Source organism: Oryx dammah, unplaced genomic scaffold (genome assembly GCF_014754425.2).
Source record: "Oryx dammah isolate SB20612 unplaced genomic scaffold, SCBI_Odam_1.1 HiC_scaffold_16, whole genome shotgun sequence".
Lineage (NCBI taxonomy): Eukaryota > Metazoa > Chordata > Mammalia > Artiodactyla > Bovidae > Oryx > Oryx dammah.
In genome coordinates, this window is record NW_024070200.1 from 42,043,784 (window position 1) to 42,061,548 (window position 17,765).

At 45.8% G+C, this 17,765-nt stretch overlaps 1 protein-coding gene across 3 annotated transcripts in view; it reads right to left on the reverse strand.

Moving 5' to 3' along the window:
- The window catches only part of IL16 (interleukin 16), a 113,868-nt gene that overhangs the window by 43,049 nt on the left and 53,054 nt on the right, over positions 1 to 17,765 (reverse strand). For all 3 annotated transcript variants that reach the window (XM_040257392.1, XM_040257393.1, XM_040257394.1), the window contains exons 3-6: positions 13,383 to 13,491; positions 7,411 to 7,553; positions 6,380 to 6,490; positions 2,961 to 3,075 (exon numbers count right to left, since the gene is read on the reverse strand). In XM_040257392.1, the coding sequence (XP_040113326.1) occupies positions 2,961 to 3,075; positions 6,380 to 6,490; positions 7,411 to 7,553; positions 13,383 to 13,491 (478 nt within the window). The remainder of the gene's footprint in view (positions 1 to 2,960; positions 3,076 to 6,379; positions 6,491 to 7,410; positions 7,554 to 13,382; positions 13,492 to 17,765) is intronic.

Here is a 17,765-nt window from a genome sequence, read left to right on the forward strand (position 1 = left end):
AGTCTCAAGATCCTGATCCACCTTCCTCTTTTTCTCTCATGGACTCCTCTGCAGGCCTTGGATTCAGTTATTCCCTTAAAGCTGTGCCTCAGCGCTCTTCACTCTCCTCTCTTCCTTGCCTCCTCTATCCGTTCGATAACTTCTGCTATTTCCCATATGACCGTAAAAACAATTCAACAAGCTTAAGTCCCTTCTTGAACTGGGACCCAAATTTTCATTTGCCTGTTGGACTGCGCCACCTAGTGGTCACCTGCAGACCTGACTCCACTCTGCTGTTTAAACCTGAATATCTTCATTTGGTCCTCTTCCTTCACCTTCTTCTTGTGGTGGTTGTTCAGTCGCTAAGTCGTGTTCAACTCTTTGCCACCCCATGGCCTGCAGCATGCCAGGCTTCCCTGTCCTTCTCCTGGAGTTTGCTTAAACTCATGTCCATTGAGTTGGTGATGCTACCCAACCATCTCATCGCTGTTGCCCCTGATCCTCCTGCCCTCAATCTTTCCCAGCATCAGGGTCTTTTCTAATGAGTCGGCTGTTTGCATCAGGTGGTCAAAGTATTGTAGCTTCAGCTTCAGAACCAGTCTTTCCAATGAATATTCAGGGTTGATTTCCTTTAGGATTGATTGGTTTGATCTCCTCGCAGTCCAAGGGACTCTCAAGAGTCTTCAGCACCACAGTTTGAAAGCATCAATTTTTTGGCACTAAGCCTTCTTTATGGTACAACTCTGATATCCATACATGACTACTGGAAAAACCGTTGCTTTGCCTAGATGGACCATTGTCAGTAAAATGATGTCTCTGCTTTTTCATATGCTGTCTAGGTTTGTCATAATGTTTCTTTTAAGGAGCAAGTGTCTTTTAATTTTGTGGCTGCAGCCATTGTCTGCAGTGATTTTGGAGCCCAAGAAAATGAAATCTGTCATTGTTTCCACTTTTCCCCCATCTATTTGCATGAAGTGATGGCGCTGGATGCCACAATCTTCATTTTTTGAATGTTGAGTTTTAAGCCAGTTTTCTCACTCTCTTCTTTCACACTCATCAAGAGGCTCTTTAGTTCCTCTTCACTTTCTGGCATTAGTATTGCATCATCTGCATATCTGAGGTTGTTGATATTTTTCTGGGCAATCTTGATTCCAGCTTGTGATTCATCCAGTCCTCCGCCTCCTAGTCTATGTAACTTATCATTGTTCTCTAGTTTACTAAGATCAGACAACTTCAGGGGTTCTCTGGCCTCATCTGCCACCACCACAGAAGCCACTGCTTCACCCTTCAGCATCTTTCTCTTCCCAAGTTTACAGCCTCAGGGAAGACCCTGCAGAGCTGGGAGCCTGGCTCTTAGAATAGCCTCTAAACTGGTTTTACTATTTCTGGTGTCTGGCCAGTCCACTTTGTCTTACACTCAGCTTCCTGAATCATCTTTTAAAAAGCAAATAAAAAAACCCTGGTCCTGGCAGTCCCTCCCAAATTAGAAAAAGCTTCCAACACTCCCCACTGTCTATATAATAAAATCCATATGCAACACCCTGTATAATGTTACAGTTGGAAAAATTTTTTCTATAAAGAGCCAGACAGAAAACGTTTTAAACTTTGCTAGCACAAGCGGTCTGTAGAAACTACTCAATGCTGCCCAAGAGCAGCTGTAGACCAGAGGTCAATGAATGAGCATGGCTGTGTCCCAGTAAAGCTTTTCTATGGAGACTGAAATTTGAATTTAATTTGTCACAAAAGCATCAAAACCTCTTTTGACTTTTTTTCAGCCATTGAAGAAATAGGAAAACTGTCCTTCATTCGTGAGCCTTATAAACATAGGCAGTGGCCCAGACGTGGCCTGCAAGGCTCTAGTTGGTCGACCCTACCCTGAACAAGTTAGATTATTAAAGGTGGTAAGGCTCGCAGCAAAGTATACAGAAACTGGCCTGATACGGAAGAGAAGGAAGGTTGTAAAGTTTCTTGTCTTTAAAGGTCCATTTGTGGCCTGGTGTCAGGCCTGCGGGGTTTTCAGTCTGCTCCCTGACCATCTGCCCCCAAATTCTACCTTCCAGTTCGAACATGGGGTCAAGCCTCTTGTCCAATAACTGGTGGGTGACTGTTGGGTGGGACAGGGTGGGGAGAAAACCGTCCCCTCCAAGACAAGGAGACAGAGAGGGCACTCAGGGAGCATCTCAGGCCCTTCAACCCCTTCCTTTCAGGGGCTTCCCTCCCCAGAAGAGATGAAAAAGCTGAAGGGAGGCAGTTGATAGCACAGGGTGGGCAGAAGGGGAAGGAGGGCTGCAGGGTGGACTATTAGCTCCTTAGTAGAAGGACCCCGTCTGATAATCCTCTGCATTCCTAGAGTCCAGAACAGGGCAGGCTCACAGAGAACGTTCACCCAACTCATTAGAGCACTGGGTCTGGCTCCCCGGGGTTGTGGGCTGGGGTGGACAGACAACAGAAAAGAAACAGGATGTCAATGGGAGGGGGGTGCCAGCACCTGAGAGGAGCCTTGAAAAGCAAAGGCAGCAATAGGAATGCAAGGGGCAGAGCAGAGGCCTTGATCCTCTGTCTCAGGCCAGTGACGGGACTGAGACTGAGTGTGCAAACACACCCAGCCAACGGGCCTGGCATGACAGAGCCATCACGGCCATGTATCCCACTGCCTGCAGACTCTCTGCAGAATCCAAGCAAGCTGGATTCTGAAGGCTTGAGACACATGTTACGTTCCCAAGAGCTTCTACGGGGGCTTCCCTAGTGGTCCAGTGGTTAAGACTTTGCCTTCCAATGCAGGGGGTCTGGGTTCGATTCCTGGTCAGGGAATTAAGATCCCACATGCTTCACAGCCAAGAAACCAAAACATAAAACAGAAGCAATTTTGTAATAAATTCAATAAAGACTTTAAAATGGCCCACACAAACAGTGTCTACTGGAAGCCTGGGGATTCTCTTTTGATTCCTCAAATGTCACCTAGTAAAGCCTGGGAAATCTACCTTCTTGTAGCCTTCCATCAGCTGCCGCTGCTCCTCCTGCAAAGATGGTTTTAACGTAAATTCCAATGGGGCCGTAAATGCTGTCCTTGCCTCCAACAATGCTGAAGCCCAGGCCCTGGGAAAGAAGAGGAGAAGGTCAGACTGAGGAGTGTTCTATGCCATTCACTGGGGTTTCCTGGTGGCTCAGTGATAAAGGAACCCACCTGCCAATGCAGGAAATTCACATTCGATCCCTGGATGGGGAAGATCCCCTGAGAAAGGAAATGGCAACCCACTGCAGTATACTTGCCTGGAAAATCCCATGAACAGAGATGCCTGGTAGGCTATAGTCCATGTGGTCACAAAGTCAGACATGACTAAACAACAACAACAACTTCCCAAGGAGGCTTAGCCTGGGTCGCAGGGAGCTCCTCTTGAGACTGTGAGCTCAAGGAGGCAGTGGGTGCATCTTATTTGTCAGGGTCTGGCCTCCGGAGGTAGATGCTCAGAAAACATATGTTGTAGAGTGAAGGTATGAATGCTGGCTGGAGGCTGGGCCTCTGGATTCAACTCACAAGCATGCCAGGGTGTGGTCAACAGCATGGCTCCCAGGAAGATCCCTCCAAGTGATGGCTGCTGGGTATCAGCATCACTGCGGCTGGGCAGTTTCTCCTAGGTTCCTCGGAGAAGTTCATGCATCACCCAGCATCACAGAGGTGGCAGGCCTGAAAGCCACCTTCAGATCCTAAGAGAACCTGGTGAGCAGGGGCCAGACAGGAAAGCCATGTGGACACAGTGCTGGTGTAATTCTGGTGAAGGTGGTGGGTGCTGCAGGACAGGGAGACCAGTGGTGTCCAGGAGAAGCACAGTGGTAGGAAAATGAGAAGGGGGGATGGGCTCCTGTTTTGGCTCCCAGCTTCTTCCTGGCTGAAATAATTGCTCTAGACCCAAACTTTCACCTGCCCTAGTGAGGCAGGATGGTGCAGTGGGCAAGAACAAGAGCCTGGGGTCAGAAGGTCTTCAGTCACTGTCATAGTTCAGTTGCTCACTAACCAAGTGATCTTGGCAAGTCATGTGAGTCCCAGATTCTCAGCTCCTTGTCTATGCTGTTATTCAGGCATTGGTTGTGTTTGACTCTTTCTGACCCCACGGACTGTAGCCCGCCAGGCTCCTCTGTCCATGGGATTCTCCAGCAAGAATACTGGAGTGGATTGCCATTTCCTTCTCCAGGGGATCTTCCCGACCCAGGGATCAAACTCAGGTCCCCTGCATTGGCAGGCAGATTCTTGACTGCTGAACCACCAGGTAAGCCCTCTTCATCTATTAGCAGAAAATAACAGGGTTTTGTGACAATTAATGGAAGGATCCCTGCAAATCCCCTGGTGCCATGCCTGGGTTTGGGCAGCTGGTTTTGTGGTTTGACTTTAGGTTAAAGCATCTGCCTGCAATGTGGGAGACCCATGCCTGTTAATGATGAGGTCTTGGGTGTGGAGGTTGTATCAGGGAGACAGTGGGAGGCCTGCCCTATTTCTGAAGCCACCACTCCTGATCTGCACTCCAGGCTTCCTATGCCAAATGCCTTCCTGCTTCCCATCAAGGCCTATTCAATCTGCCCAGTGATGCATACGCTCATGAAGTCTACTCACTGACTGTACAATCTATGCACACTGACACCATTTTTAATCATCTTTGCTAGAGAGTTGGTGCCCTTTTCCATTCTGCCTTCTTTTTTATATGTATACAACTTTTATTTTTTAGGTCGTGCCATGTACACATAGGATCTTAGTTCCCCAACCAGGGATTGAACCCTCGCTCCTTGCGTTGAAAGTACAGACTCTTAACTGCTGGACACCAGGGAAGTCCTTGCCTTCTTTTGAGCACTGCAAAAGACAATCCCAAAAACAATCTCAAAGTCGACAGTATTAAAATGCATCTGCCCAAATGCAAGAGATGATAAAGCACAGGGAAGCCTGGCATGCTAGTCCATGGGGTCACAAAGAGTCGGACATGACTGAGCAACTGAACAACAAAAAACGCAAGAAGGTAAGAGCATTGTGATTTACGAATCAGGAAGAGGAGCTGTTTGGAGAAAACTGGGCACAGGAGAGAGTGACTCCCTTGTGACTAGAGGGACAGTCATCTTAGCTCTTCCCACTGGTATCTCCTCGTTTGTCTCTGCTGAGTTCCCAGGAGATAGAAGTGATGGGGGGTGGAGAGGAGGACTTCAGATGTGTGGAGCCTTCCTCTAGGAAGACCATTTTGGAGAATAGCCTTTCCCTCATACCACATGCCAAAATCACGAGGTGGGTAGAAACCTACTCTTCCATTAAGCATCTTGGTCACTTGGATTGGCCTGAGAACTCTGCAGCAGCGGCTGTGTCCACCCCAGAAGCTCTTCAGTGCCCATGTCAGCTTGGGGCAGCATGCTCTGCGGGGTGTGCCCGTGAGCCCTGGGGCTGTCCCACTACCTCCACTGCTTTTCTCCCTGTCTTTCAGTATTTCTCGACTGTGAGGCAAAAGTCAGTCTGCATATCTGAATTCGGGGAGACACATGGACTGAAGGTGTGTTCCCCCATCAAATCAATACATCAGGGGGAAACTTTCAGAGGTGACTAAGCCATAAAGGTGGAGCCCTCATGAAGGAGGCAGGGGCAAGACAGGGGGAGGAGATGAAGAAGCACGACCACTGTGTATGAAATAAGTCGGCTACAAGGAGACATTGCACAGCACAGGGAACGGAGCCAATATTTTACAGTAACTGTGAACAGAATATAATCTTTAAAAATCGGGAGTCACTATCTTGTATACCTGAGACATATAATATTGTACCTCAACTATGTATGTGCTCAGTCGCTCAGTCGTGTTCAACTCAGCGACCCAAGGACTGTAGGCTGCCAGGCTCCTCTGTCCATGGGATTCTCCAGGCAAGAATATGGGGGTGGGTTGCCATGCCCTCCTCTAGGGGATCTTCCCAACCCAGGGATCAAACCTGGGTCTCTTGCATTGCAGGCAGCTTCTTTACCATCTTAGCCGCTGTAAAACCAGGGAAGAAGTTCTCAACATGCATGGCAACCGCCAGCACCTTCAACTTGGACTCCCAGCCTCCAGAGTCATGAGAAATAAACATATGCTGTTTAAGCTGTCCAGTCTATCGTATTTTTGTTACAGCACCTGAACTGACCCTGACGATGATTTGAACTGAATCATCGGGTAAAACTATTTTCAAAAACAGCAAACCAGGGAACATTTGTCTTCCTATGACCTGCTCTGTGAAGAGCTTGCCTGCCTGCCCCTCCCGGAGCCTGCTCACAGGAGAGCATCTGACACTCCTTTTCCAAGCCTGGATCCCCAGCCCCTCTCCCCATCCCCACTGTGACATGACAGCTCCTTGGGAACACGTGTCCATCCAGGAGCCTCCCCTGGCCATGGTCCTTGCTCACCTTTGCCTGGCCCTTCATCAGCACGATGTTGGAGATGACAGACGCCTGGAGGCCCCCTGAGGGCTGCACGAGCTGAGCTGTGCTGAGCGACCGTGTAGGTCTTGACAAGCCCTGGAAAAAGGGTGAGGTGGAGAGAGCATGAGTCCAAGGATGTCAGCTCACTCCCCCAGGAAGGGGGAAAGCCCACAGAGGAGAAAACCTTGATGCCTGCCCTTCTGAGTGTCTGGCGCATGGTGGCTGCAGTGTGGTAAATGCAGGGCGGATGGTTGGGAGTCTAGTGCGCGGGTCTGTTTTGGTGGCCCCAGGAGACATCTTTGCTGAGCCCAGGCTCCCTTTTGACCAGCAGCCAGATGCTCACTAAGATTTGTTACAGGAGTGAGTCCCGAGTCACAGATCACATATCACAGACCACAGACAGTGAGTCCTATACTCAGAGTCCCCAGCAGAGGCTGGGAGGTCAATGGCCAAGAATGTCCTCAACAGGATCCAAGACAAATTTATTGAGACCCTCATCTGGGCCAGGCACAGGGTGGTGGGCAGAGGGTCAGGAACCCCAAGATGTGGGACTTCCCTGGTAATCTGGTGGTTAAGAATCTGCCTTCTGATGCCAGGGACGCAGGTTCGATCCCTGGTCAGGAAACTAAGATCCCACATGCTTGCAGTGCAGTCGAATAAATAAATAGAACTCTTATAAAGAATTGTTTTTAAAAATATGAACTCCCTTGCCTTCCTTAACTTGCCCCCACTTCCCTCGATGACCTCTTAGGTCACTGTACAGATGAAATAAAGGGATCCACGTAAAGCCCCACTGCAGGGTCTGCACAGGGTGCAGTGTTCTCTGCCTATGAGATCCTAACAACACGGAAGCAGCCACGGGCAATGGTCACAGGTGACCATTCCTCATGTGGTTCTTTGCCCCCAAGCCAGCTCCTCACCACTGTAACCCTGTGGACATCAAACCGCCAGGAAAGCTCTTCAAGCAGTCTTCCCCTCGCTCCCTCTTCTCGGGCCTCCCTGCCCTTCATTCTTACCACAGCCTTTGCTGCAGGAAAGTCCAGTTGTTGAGAGAGAGACTTCCTGCCGCTGCAGAGGGAATAAGGCTGCCTGTCCACCGAAGCCGCTGACTTCTTGGTTGTTGGAAAATCCGTCTCTCCTGTGCAATAGGGATTGACACCTAACCCAGGAGAGGAAAGAAAGGGAGAAATCATTTGTGCTCTCAGAGAGCAAAGCTCAAGATAAAACGTCGTCCTCGCCCAGGGCCAGCCCTCACAAGCCGGGGGCCAGACTGAACTTGAAGCATGGAGCGCCCAGCGCCGGGTGCATGATGGGGAGGGCCGAGGAAGAAATAGGTGGTATTCTGGCTACCTTCGTCCCTGCTGTGTGCTCCACGGGGTGAGGGCGGGACTGTCGCTTCCATTCCAACTCAGCTCAACTTAGAGAGGGTTGATGCGGCCTCTCCTACGTGTCAAGTAGGATGCTGCGTCCTCAGGAAACCACAATGATCTGTCAGCTCCAGTCCCGGCTGCCGGGGGTGAGGAGGAGGGAATTTCAAGAGAGAGGAGGAAAGCAGAAATGATGCCCCATAGAGGCAGGGCCAGAGGAGAGATGGGGCAGAAGCCTGGGTGATCTGCCTCTTACACACACATTTGCACGCAGGCACATAAACACCCCTAATGCGAGTGTGTGCTCAGTCATGTCTGACTCTTTGCGACCCCACGGACTGTAGTCCACCAGGCTCCTCTGTCCATGGGATTCTCCAGACAAGAATACTGCAGTGGGTTGCCATGCCCTCCTCCAGGGGATCTTCCCAACCCAGGGATCAAACCAGGGTCTCCTGCATTGGCAGGCGGATTCTTTACCACTGCGGGACCAGGGAAGGCCACAGACCCCTAACACAGGCAGGCAAAGAGTCAACTCGTGAGTCCTTGGGGATCTAAGAATATGCATGGCAATCATCTTCTCTTCCTTTAGGGGGAAACTCAGACTTCATTTTACCCAACTAGGAAATCTACCCACTGCTTCCAGCTGGAAAAACCTTCAGAGATTATCTGCCACGGCTCCTCGCTGTCTAAGACCAGTGCTTCCCAACTGAAATACAGTGCAAGTCATATATGTAATCTGAAATTTTCTAGTAGCCACATTTTTAAAAGTAAAAGAAAGAGTTTAATGTTAATAATTTTTTTTTTTTTTGTCATGCTTCACAGCTTGAGGGATGCTAGTTCCCTGACCAGGGATCAAACTCATGTCTCCTGCAGTGGAACTGCAGAGTCTTAACCAATACATTTCCAGGGAAGTCCCTAATAATATATTTTATTTAGTTCAGTATACCTAAACTCTGTCATTTCAACATATAAATAATATGCAAAGTTATTAATGAGGTGTTTTGCATCTTTTCTTTAGTTTTGTGCTTAGTCGTTTAAATGGGCACATCTTTTACCCTTCTGAGCATCTCCATTTGGATAAGCCACATTACAAGTGAGAAGGATGTGGACACTGGCCACCGTACTGGACGTCAGGCTCCCAGAGAAGGGCGGGGCTTTCCCAGTATCCTCCACACAAGTGGCTTTGGTGGGAAATTCCCCAAGAGAAAGATGTGAGATTGGTGGTGGTTCAGAGGGAAGAAGGCAGGTTGGCACAGAGCTTTGGTTTGCAGTTATTCTTGGGGTAGGAAAGACTTAAGTTGCTTTGTAGGCTGGAGAAAGGAAGCCACTACCCAGAGTGGGCTGAGAAAATGGGACACAATGGGCTTTCATGGAGATGTGAGATCCCTAAGGGAGGAGGAGGAAAGAGACGAAGGCTGGGGGAGAAAGGAGGTGTCGTGGTTCACTGGCAATCCGAGTGGCTGGGGAAACATTCCCCTGTGAGGGCAGCTGTTCCCAGCATCTCTCCACACTAGGAGGTGGTTCTCCCCAACTCACAGGGACCAACTGCCCCTAGAGGGGCCAGGAGAGAAAGGAAACCGAGAGGTTCAGAAAACCACGCTCCAGAAAGAGGGGACAAAGAATCATGGGGCTGAGCTGGGAAGTGGAGCTACAGATGATCCTAAATCTGCCTGGGCATCATGTTTTTTTAAAAATATATGATTTTGTTTATTTATTTATTTATGGCCGTGCTGGGTCTTTGTGGCTGTGCAGGCTTTTCTCTAGCTGCAGCAAGCAGCGGCTTCTCTCTGGTCGCGGTGCACGGGCTTCTCATTGCGGTGGCTTCTCTTGTTGCGGAGCACAGGCTGTAGGCTGCATGGGCTCAGTAGTTGCGGCTCCCGGGCTCTAGAGCACAGGCTCAGCAGCTGTGGTGCATAGGCTTAGTTGCTCCCAGGTATGTGGGATCTTCCCAGACCAGGGATCGAACCCACATCTCCTGCATTGGCAGGTGGATTGTTAACCAGTGAGCCACCAAGGAAGCCCAGGCAACATGTTCATTGAATGTTTTATCATAAGTGGCTCAGATTTCAATGCCCTACCCTGACCTGCTGAATCCACGCCTGCACAGATGGGGTCTGGGGGAGACTGTGTGTTTATCAGGCTCCCCTGGCAGTATGTCCAGCCCTTCAGTGGTCCTTTGGGGAAACTCAAAAGTCCAATCCTTACTTTATCATGAGGAAATGGATCCCAGTCTCCTGTTCTCCTGCCCTCAGCAGGGCAAGGGGACTACTGTATGAAGAAGGGCAACAGTGCATGGCTTGGGTTCAGGGAATATGGACAAGCAAACACGTGGCCAACTTGGATCAGCCTATAGGACAGAAGCACCTAGAGCCACAGGCTGGCACCATGGGAGCAAGACAGGCCATGCCAGCTCCACTTCTGTCTTCACTGAGCTAGGCAGAAAAAAATAAAAAAAGTTAACTCAGGCTTTCTGAGGTTCTTATTTCCACTGTGAGTTTGGATCAGCAAGGACACAGGCCTGGAGTCAGGACAGAACAGTCTCTCCAAAGCACTAACTGGTGGTCTGAGCCCTCTCCTGCCCCTCCTGAAAATTATTGGATATGTTCCAACATCAAGGAAATACATCAAAATTATCACCTTGGCTGGGGTGGGAGGGAGTTGAAACCAGTTAGCATGTAGCACCAAGTTCACTGAAAATGGGGTTATAAAATCCAAATGCAAAAGCCAAAACAATTTTTGACAGGGAAACTATGTATTTTGATGGTTATATGCTTTCGAATTGTGGTGCTGGAGAACACTCTTGAGAGTTCCTTGGACAGAAGGAGATCAAACCAGTCAATCCTAAAGGGAATCAATACGGAATATTCATTAGAAGGGCTGATGTTGAAGCTCCAAAACTTTGGCCACTTGATGCGAAGAACTGACTCATTGGAAAAGACCCTGATTCTGGGAAAGATTGAAGGCAGGAGGAGAAGATGGCGACAGAGGATGAAATCGTTGGATGGCATCACCAACTCAATGGACAAAAGCTTGAGCAAACTCCAGGAGATAGTGAAGGACAGAGAAGCCTGGTGTGCTGCAGTCCAGGGAGTTGCAAAGAGTCAGACATGACTGAATGACTGAACAACAATAATAACATGAGTTTTTATTTAAGTTTACATGCAATTATGAAATGGGGAAATAAATGGGAATGGGTCTAGAGATAAATAACCCCATCTCCCATAAGGCTGACAATTTGGAAAAATACAGTTTCAAGTATTATTATTAATAATTGATTAAACCTAATTAATTAAACTTAATCAGTGAAGAAGTGGTGATAAAAAACTAAATAAACCTTCCAAATCACTGCAAAAACGAAACACAGAAAACAAATGACAAGTGACCATAAAAATAGACTCTTCGAAACCCCATGGACCATAGTCTGCCAGGCTTCTCTGTCCATGGGATTTCCCAGGCAAGAACACTGGAGTGAGTTGTCATGCCCTCCTCCAGAGGATCTTCCCAACCCAGGGATTGAACTCTTATGCCTCTTGCATTGGCAGGCAGATTTTTTACCACTAGCACCACCTGGGAAGCCCTAAAAAGAATATGAGTAAAAGCAAATATTAATTATAATACCAAAGTCAATGGCTTAAGTTTCTCTTAGAAAGACTGTCAGATTTGCTTTCAAAATCTAAGTGCATATCATTTGCAAGAGATAAACAAAGTAAGAAAAAAGAATGAAATAAAAGGATGGGCAAAGACTACCAATGACTGATGCTGGAACCAGCCACTTAGGAAAAAAAAAATTTATCTAGATTCTTGTTTCGTATCAAACATCAAAAATAAAGCACAAAGAGTAAATTTAGGGGGAAGGCAAATCATTAAAAACTAGAATAAAATACTATGTATAAATAATTTAATCAATATGGTTCTACACAAAATAATCTTCATATTATATAACTTCTGTGGTTCTCTCCTAAATCTGTAATCAAATATGATCCAAGAAACACGTGTAAGCATATATCTATAATTACCTTGCAAATCTTGATAAACTGGAGGCAATTTAAAGGTGTCATAGTGTAATAATTAGATAAGTGTACATGAGAAATAATAGCTCTCTACATGTGGAAGAAACTTTTAGGATTAGACAGGAAAAATTTGATGATTTGATTAGATCAGATGAGAACATCTTCATGTTAAAAAATTAAAAGAGAAAGAATAAACTGAAAAAAGTACGTTCAGCGTATATGGCAGCCAAATATTAATTTAACCAAGACACTTTTTAGAAATAACTGACCAAATGATGATCATCTGAGTAGAAGAACAGGAGCACTCCAAAGAAGAGAAGTATACAATGAAGGGGTGTTGAACTGCACCTGTGCAGAAAAGTATTCTTTCCACTGAGTTTATAGGTACATGGACCAGTGAAGGTTTGACAGAAGGAAAAAGCACACTGAGGTAGGATTTTGAGAAATTGAATGAAGGGGCTATTTACAAACAGTAGATGGGGCTTAAGAAAACAGCAAAGCCCAGTGAGGTACTCCGGAGCTGGCATAAGCTGGAAGCTGGAAGCTTTACCACTGGTGGCTCAGTGGTAAAGAATCTGCCTGCCAAGTAGGAGATGCAGATGGTCTCTAATATTCAGATCTGGCATGGTTTTAACTTCTTCATGTTTTTCTGCATTCTTCACATTTTCCTGACTTTTGAATTAGTGTTATCCTATTTGCAACAACCAAGAATCATGACGTCTTTCAGTCTCAACTTCCATTCTGCAACAGGTGAGGTGACAGAAACTCTGGGAGAGACCACGGACTTCCTAAGACCAAGGAGCCTGTCAGATAACAGAGCAGGAGTAAAGCCCTTGTCTTCTATCCTGTGTCGGCTCTTCCCAACTTGGCCCTTGAGATCCACCTAGAAGAGGAGTTGGCCAACCCACAGAGAGCTCTATCGCCAAGAGCAGAGGTGCTCCAGCTGGCCAGGGCATGCCAGTGCAATGGAGGGTGCTCCAGAGAAGCTGCGGACACCATCTCGGGGCAGTCTGGCGGGACGAACAGAGACCCGCCCTCCCCCAAATCGCCCACGTCACTGGTATTCCCAGTGCAGTAAGCTGACTACATACAAACGAGTTCTGTTCTGAGAGTGCATTCATAAGTCCAATTTGTTCATAAGTCCAACAAAGTTGGCCTAGGTACCCAACTAACACAATTGACTATATATTAATAGTAATGTACTGTAATAGGCTTATAACACTTTTCACACGAATAATATGTACATAAAAAACAAACACCAAAAATAAAGAAAACACGTTAAATCATATAGTGCAGTGCCTTGAAAAGCACAGTAGGCCAGCTACATCACCACTGCTTTTACACTTGCTTCCAGACATCTGGGGCTTGAAATAAAGATATTACTGTCCTCTATATAGTCCTGTACACTAAAGGACACACAAGCACAACCATTTGTAGAGGATGCACGCACGTGACAAGGTATGGCAGACATGTGAACTAACTTCCAGGACTGGACTTGCAAATACATGTTTGCATCTTTGAAAGTTCACACCTTAAAGTTAATATGTAGGAGACTTACTGCATTCTATAAAATCTAAGCCTTGCTCCTGAGGATGGTTCAATGATACTTACTGGTTGAGTTGCTGCGTGTTCTTTGATGACAGGCTTTGGGAAACAGGAAGTTATTACTTTGTGGGTCCAGTTTTCCAGACTTTTCTCGAGAGGAAGTTGTAGAAGTTTCCTGCAAAACAATTTCCAGTTTTTATTCAGAAAGTTAGAATAGAAAAAAAAATTGAGATCTCAACACTGACCATGGAAATACTTGTCAGATGGTCCGTTTCTTCCTCTATATTACAGGCTCTATGAAGGCAGGAATTTAGAATTACTACCATCCATTAACTCATTGATATAGTAATTCATTTTGTCATTTACTAACTCATAGATATAATAATTCATTTAGTAAAGAATATGAAATGAGTATCTTTATATTATGAAGAATAAAAATTATAATAATGAACAGAAATTGCATAAATTTTGAACTAACGCAATAAATGTTGAATGATGGAGACATTCCTGGTGGTCCAGTGGCTGAGAATCTACCTTTCAATTCAGGGCATGCTGGTTTGATCCCTAGTCGGGGAACTATGATCCCACATCCTGCAAGACAACTAAACCCATGTGCTGCAACTACTGAGTCCGGGGACTCTGGAGTCAGGCCTCACACAGAGAGAGAAGTCTGTGTGCCTCAATGAAAGATCCTCCAAGCTGAAACTAAGACTGCTGCTGCTGCTGCTAAGTCGCTTCTAGACACAGCCAGAAATAAATAATTAAGTGTTGCATGGTTATGTCAGCTATTACATGTCAGTTTCTCTGTTAGGCAGTAGGACTATAGCTGTGAACAAGACAAAGGAGGACACCGATTTTGGAGAAAAGGCATTTTAGTGATGAAAGAACAACAGCAAACAAACAAAAAGTTGAGAGATAATAACAAAATAACACATGCTGTGAAGAAAAGAACTAAAGGCTGACACGAATGAGAGGCCGGGAGGTATGATTTAGGGAAGATGACCAAGTAAGTTCCATTGTTCTGGCTCATCATAGGCACTTAGAAACAGTCACTAAAATAATGTTATATAAAGAGATTTCTCAATATCGAACGATCCTCACATTTTTGAGTGTATCACATTTTTCTTATACTGCTGATTTCTGCCTGTGAAGATTTAATTTAGGACTTGGAAAATCAATATTCTTGAGTTAAATTTGGTTATTATTCTGTTATTGTTTTTCTACTTTGCCATATTGATCAAATTTTATTTGCTTCTTTTTTATACTAATAATTTGGAAACTCTGTACTGAATCTAGAAGCAGTACTTACTAAACCACACACTTGAACTCATCTCTCTATCAGGCCAGTGATAAAAGAGAAAATAAATGACCTTTTCTCAGATAAGATGAGAACTTGAAACAACTTACACTCACCCCCCTCTCCTCACCCCGGTATTTTAGAAACAGAGGACAGGGGAACAGAAGACTAGAGGTTGATGATGAGCATAATGGTATTAATTATTTTACTTCTCTTCCCAGAACTATTTTTATATTGTTTTCCTATTGCATAACTTTATTAGCCACAATGATTGTGACTTAATTCTTGAGTTATGTTGGCTTTATTAGTCACGACCATAATCTTTAGAAGAGAAAGACAGAGAGTATGTGTCTGTTCTCTGAAAAACTGTGCAGATGGAAAGCTCTCTGAATATTTGCATGTCTGAGAATGTCTTTCTGTGGTCATCACATTTGAGTGATTTGCTGAGTATAGGATTTGGGAGTATTGGTTAGTCTATCTAGAAATCCAGCTGGCTCGAATGCTACCTGGGATTTAACGTTCTAGTGCAGAGGTTTGCTAAGGGTATCTGCCACCCTTTTCTGACAGGTCTGTCTTGTTCAAAGCCAGGCTTGGCGGTGTTGATTCATTTCATGTGCCAAGTGCCTGCCGGCTTTCAGCACCTGGTGCACTTCCCAGAGAGCAAGGAGAACCTACTGCTGCTTCTCCCTATGCTCCACGTAACCCATCTTCCCCTCCAGCCCCAGGCGCTGGAGGAGGCAGGTCAGCTGGCCTCTGTCACCCTCATTCCCCAGGCCTGTCCTACCTGTGTGGTCAACGGCAGGCTAATGACCCCTTCCTTCAAGCCAACCTCACCTGCACTGTGTCATGCAGAAAGTTCTCATGGCTTCCAGAATATGGTTGGCCCCTTTCCATGGCTTCCTGTTCTGACATGCATTTCTCCCTATTGGTACTTTTTTTCTTTTTTGATAGAAATTTCTAAGAGGTGGGAGAGTTAATAAAGTGTACTCATGTAACCATTTGGAGCTAGAAGTCTACTCACAACCTTTTTTTCTTATTAAAACTGTGTCTAGTTCTGACACAAGGGGATCCTGCAAGAAATTCCACATATCAATTCCTTTTTACATGTACACATCAATGTTCAAAACCAGAGAACTCATCTTCCTAGACATTCATTTTCCTTTTTTCAGCAGTAGATGGCACTATATTAACCTGAACAAAATTATCTTCTCTAACAAGGATAGCCCAGGAAATGTGTTAAAGGAGAGAGATTATATGAGAGGGGACTTACATATATTTAAAGAGATTATTGGTCTTCCTCAGTGGCTCAGACGATAGACTCTGCACTTCCAGTGCAGGGGTCCTGGGTTCAATCCCTGGTCAGGGAACTAGATCCCACATGCCTCAACTAAGAGTTCTCATGCCACAACTAAACATCCAGCATGCGGCAACTAAGACCCGGTGCAGCCAAATAAATAAATAAGTTTTCCAAAAAGTATATTTATTGTTAAATTTCTTTATTTTAATCCTCTTGACAGAGCCCCATGTTCAAAACATGATTTAGAAACTGCTTGACATAAAAAGCCAATTGATAGCAGAAAAATCATAGGAATGGAGCTTTTTTTTGGAGGGGGGGTCCAGATTACCTGGAAATGGCCGATGTCACATCCAGAAGTGTGTGCTAAGTTGCTTCAATTGTGTCCAACTCTCTGCGACCCCATGGACTGAAACCCCCCAGGCTCCTTTGTCTGTGGGATTCTCCAGGCAAAATACTAGAGTGGGTGCCATGCCCTCCATCAGGGGCCTGACCCAGGGAATGAACCCATGTTTCTTGCGTCTCCTGCCTTGTCTGGCAGGTTCTTTACCACTAGTGCCACTGGGGAGCCCAACCAGAAGAGGGAATCTTACAAGACTTTGGACCTTTAAAGAAATAGAGCCAGTCAGATCAACTGTCCTGGCTTCAGGAGCAGTAGTCTCACTGTGCACAGACAAGCCGTGGAGCCTCTCCTGTGGGCCAAGGCTTTCTGAGCCAGTCCTTCTACTTCACAACACCATGTCCTGTGGCCAAAGCTGTCTCAGACATGAGACATGTGGCCTCTGCCATGAAGCCATCAGCTGAACACCTAGAGGCTTTGATAAGTTGCCTCTAACCAGGCTGCTGTCAAGCTCTTGGACAGTCATGAAGACTGAGGTGCTTCACTTTGACACCCTCTGCTATGAATCTGCTCTCTGGATGACTGCTACAGGGAAGAACGGAAATGTACTACTGTAAACAGAAGATGAGATCCACATAGCAATTTTCTATCAGACGTGTATGTAAGAAGCTACATAGTAGGACTTCCCTGGTGGTCCACTGGTTAAGACTTCACCTTCCAATGCAGGGGGTGCAGGTTTGATCCCTGGTGGGGGAGCTCAGATTCCACATGCCTCATGGCCAAATAACAAAAAAATAAAACAGAAACAATGTGGTAACAAATTTAATGAACACTGTAAAAATGGTCCACACCAAACTTCCAATGTGACACAAATGAACCCAGTTATGAAACAGAAACAGAATCAGGGACATAAAGAATAGACCGGTGGTTGCCAAGGGGGTGGGCTGTAGGCACAGGAGAGGGTTGGGTTGGGAGTTTGAGATTAGCAGATGCAAATTAGTATATATAGGATGGATAGACAAAAAATCCTACTATATAGCACAGGGCACTATATTCAATATCCTGTTATGAACTTTAATGGAAAAGATTATGAAAAAGAATGTGTATCTGTCTATCTATATAACTGAATCATTTTGCTGAATAGCAATAATTAACACAACACTGTAATTCAATTATACAAAACAAATACAAGTAAAATTTAAAACAATGGTCGACATCAAAAAAACCTTGTCTTGTTCAGTCTCTAAGGTCGTGTCCAACTCTTTGCGACTCCATGTACTGCAGCACACCAGGCTTCGGTGTCCTTCACTATCTCCTGGAGTTTGCTCCAGTTAATGTCCATTGAGTCAGTGATGCCATCCAACCATCTCATCCTCTGTCATCCTCTTCTCCTCCTGCCTTCAATCTTTCCCAGCATCAAAGTCTTTTCCAATGAGTCAACTCTGCATCAGACGGCCAGAGTACTGGAGCTTCAACTTCAGTATCAGTCCTTCCAATGAATATTCAGTGCTGAATCTT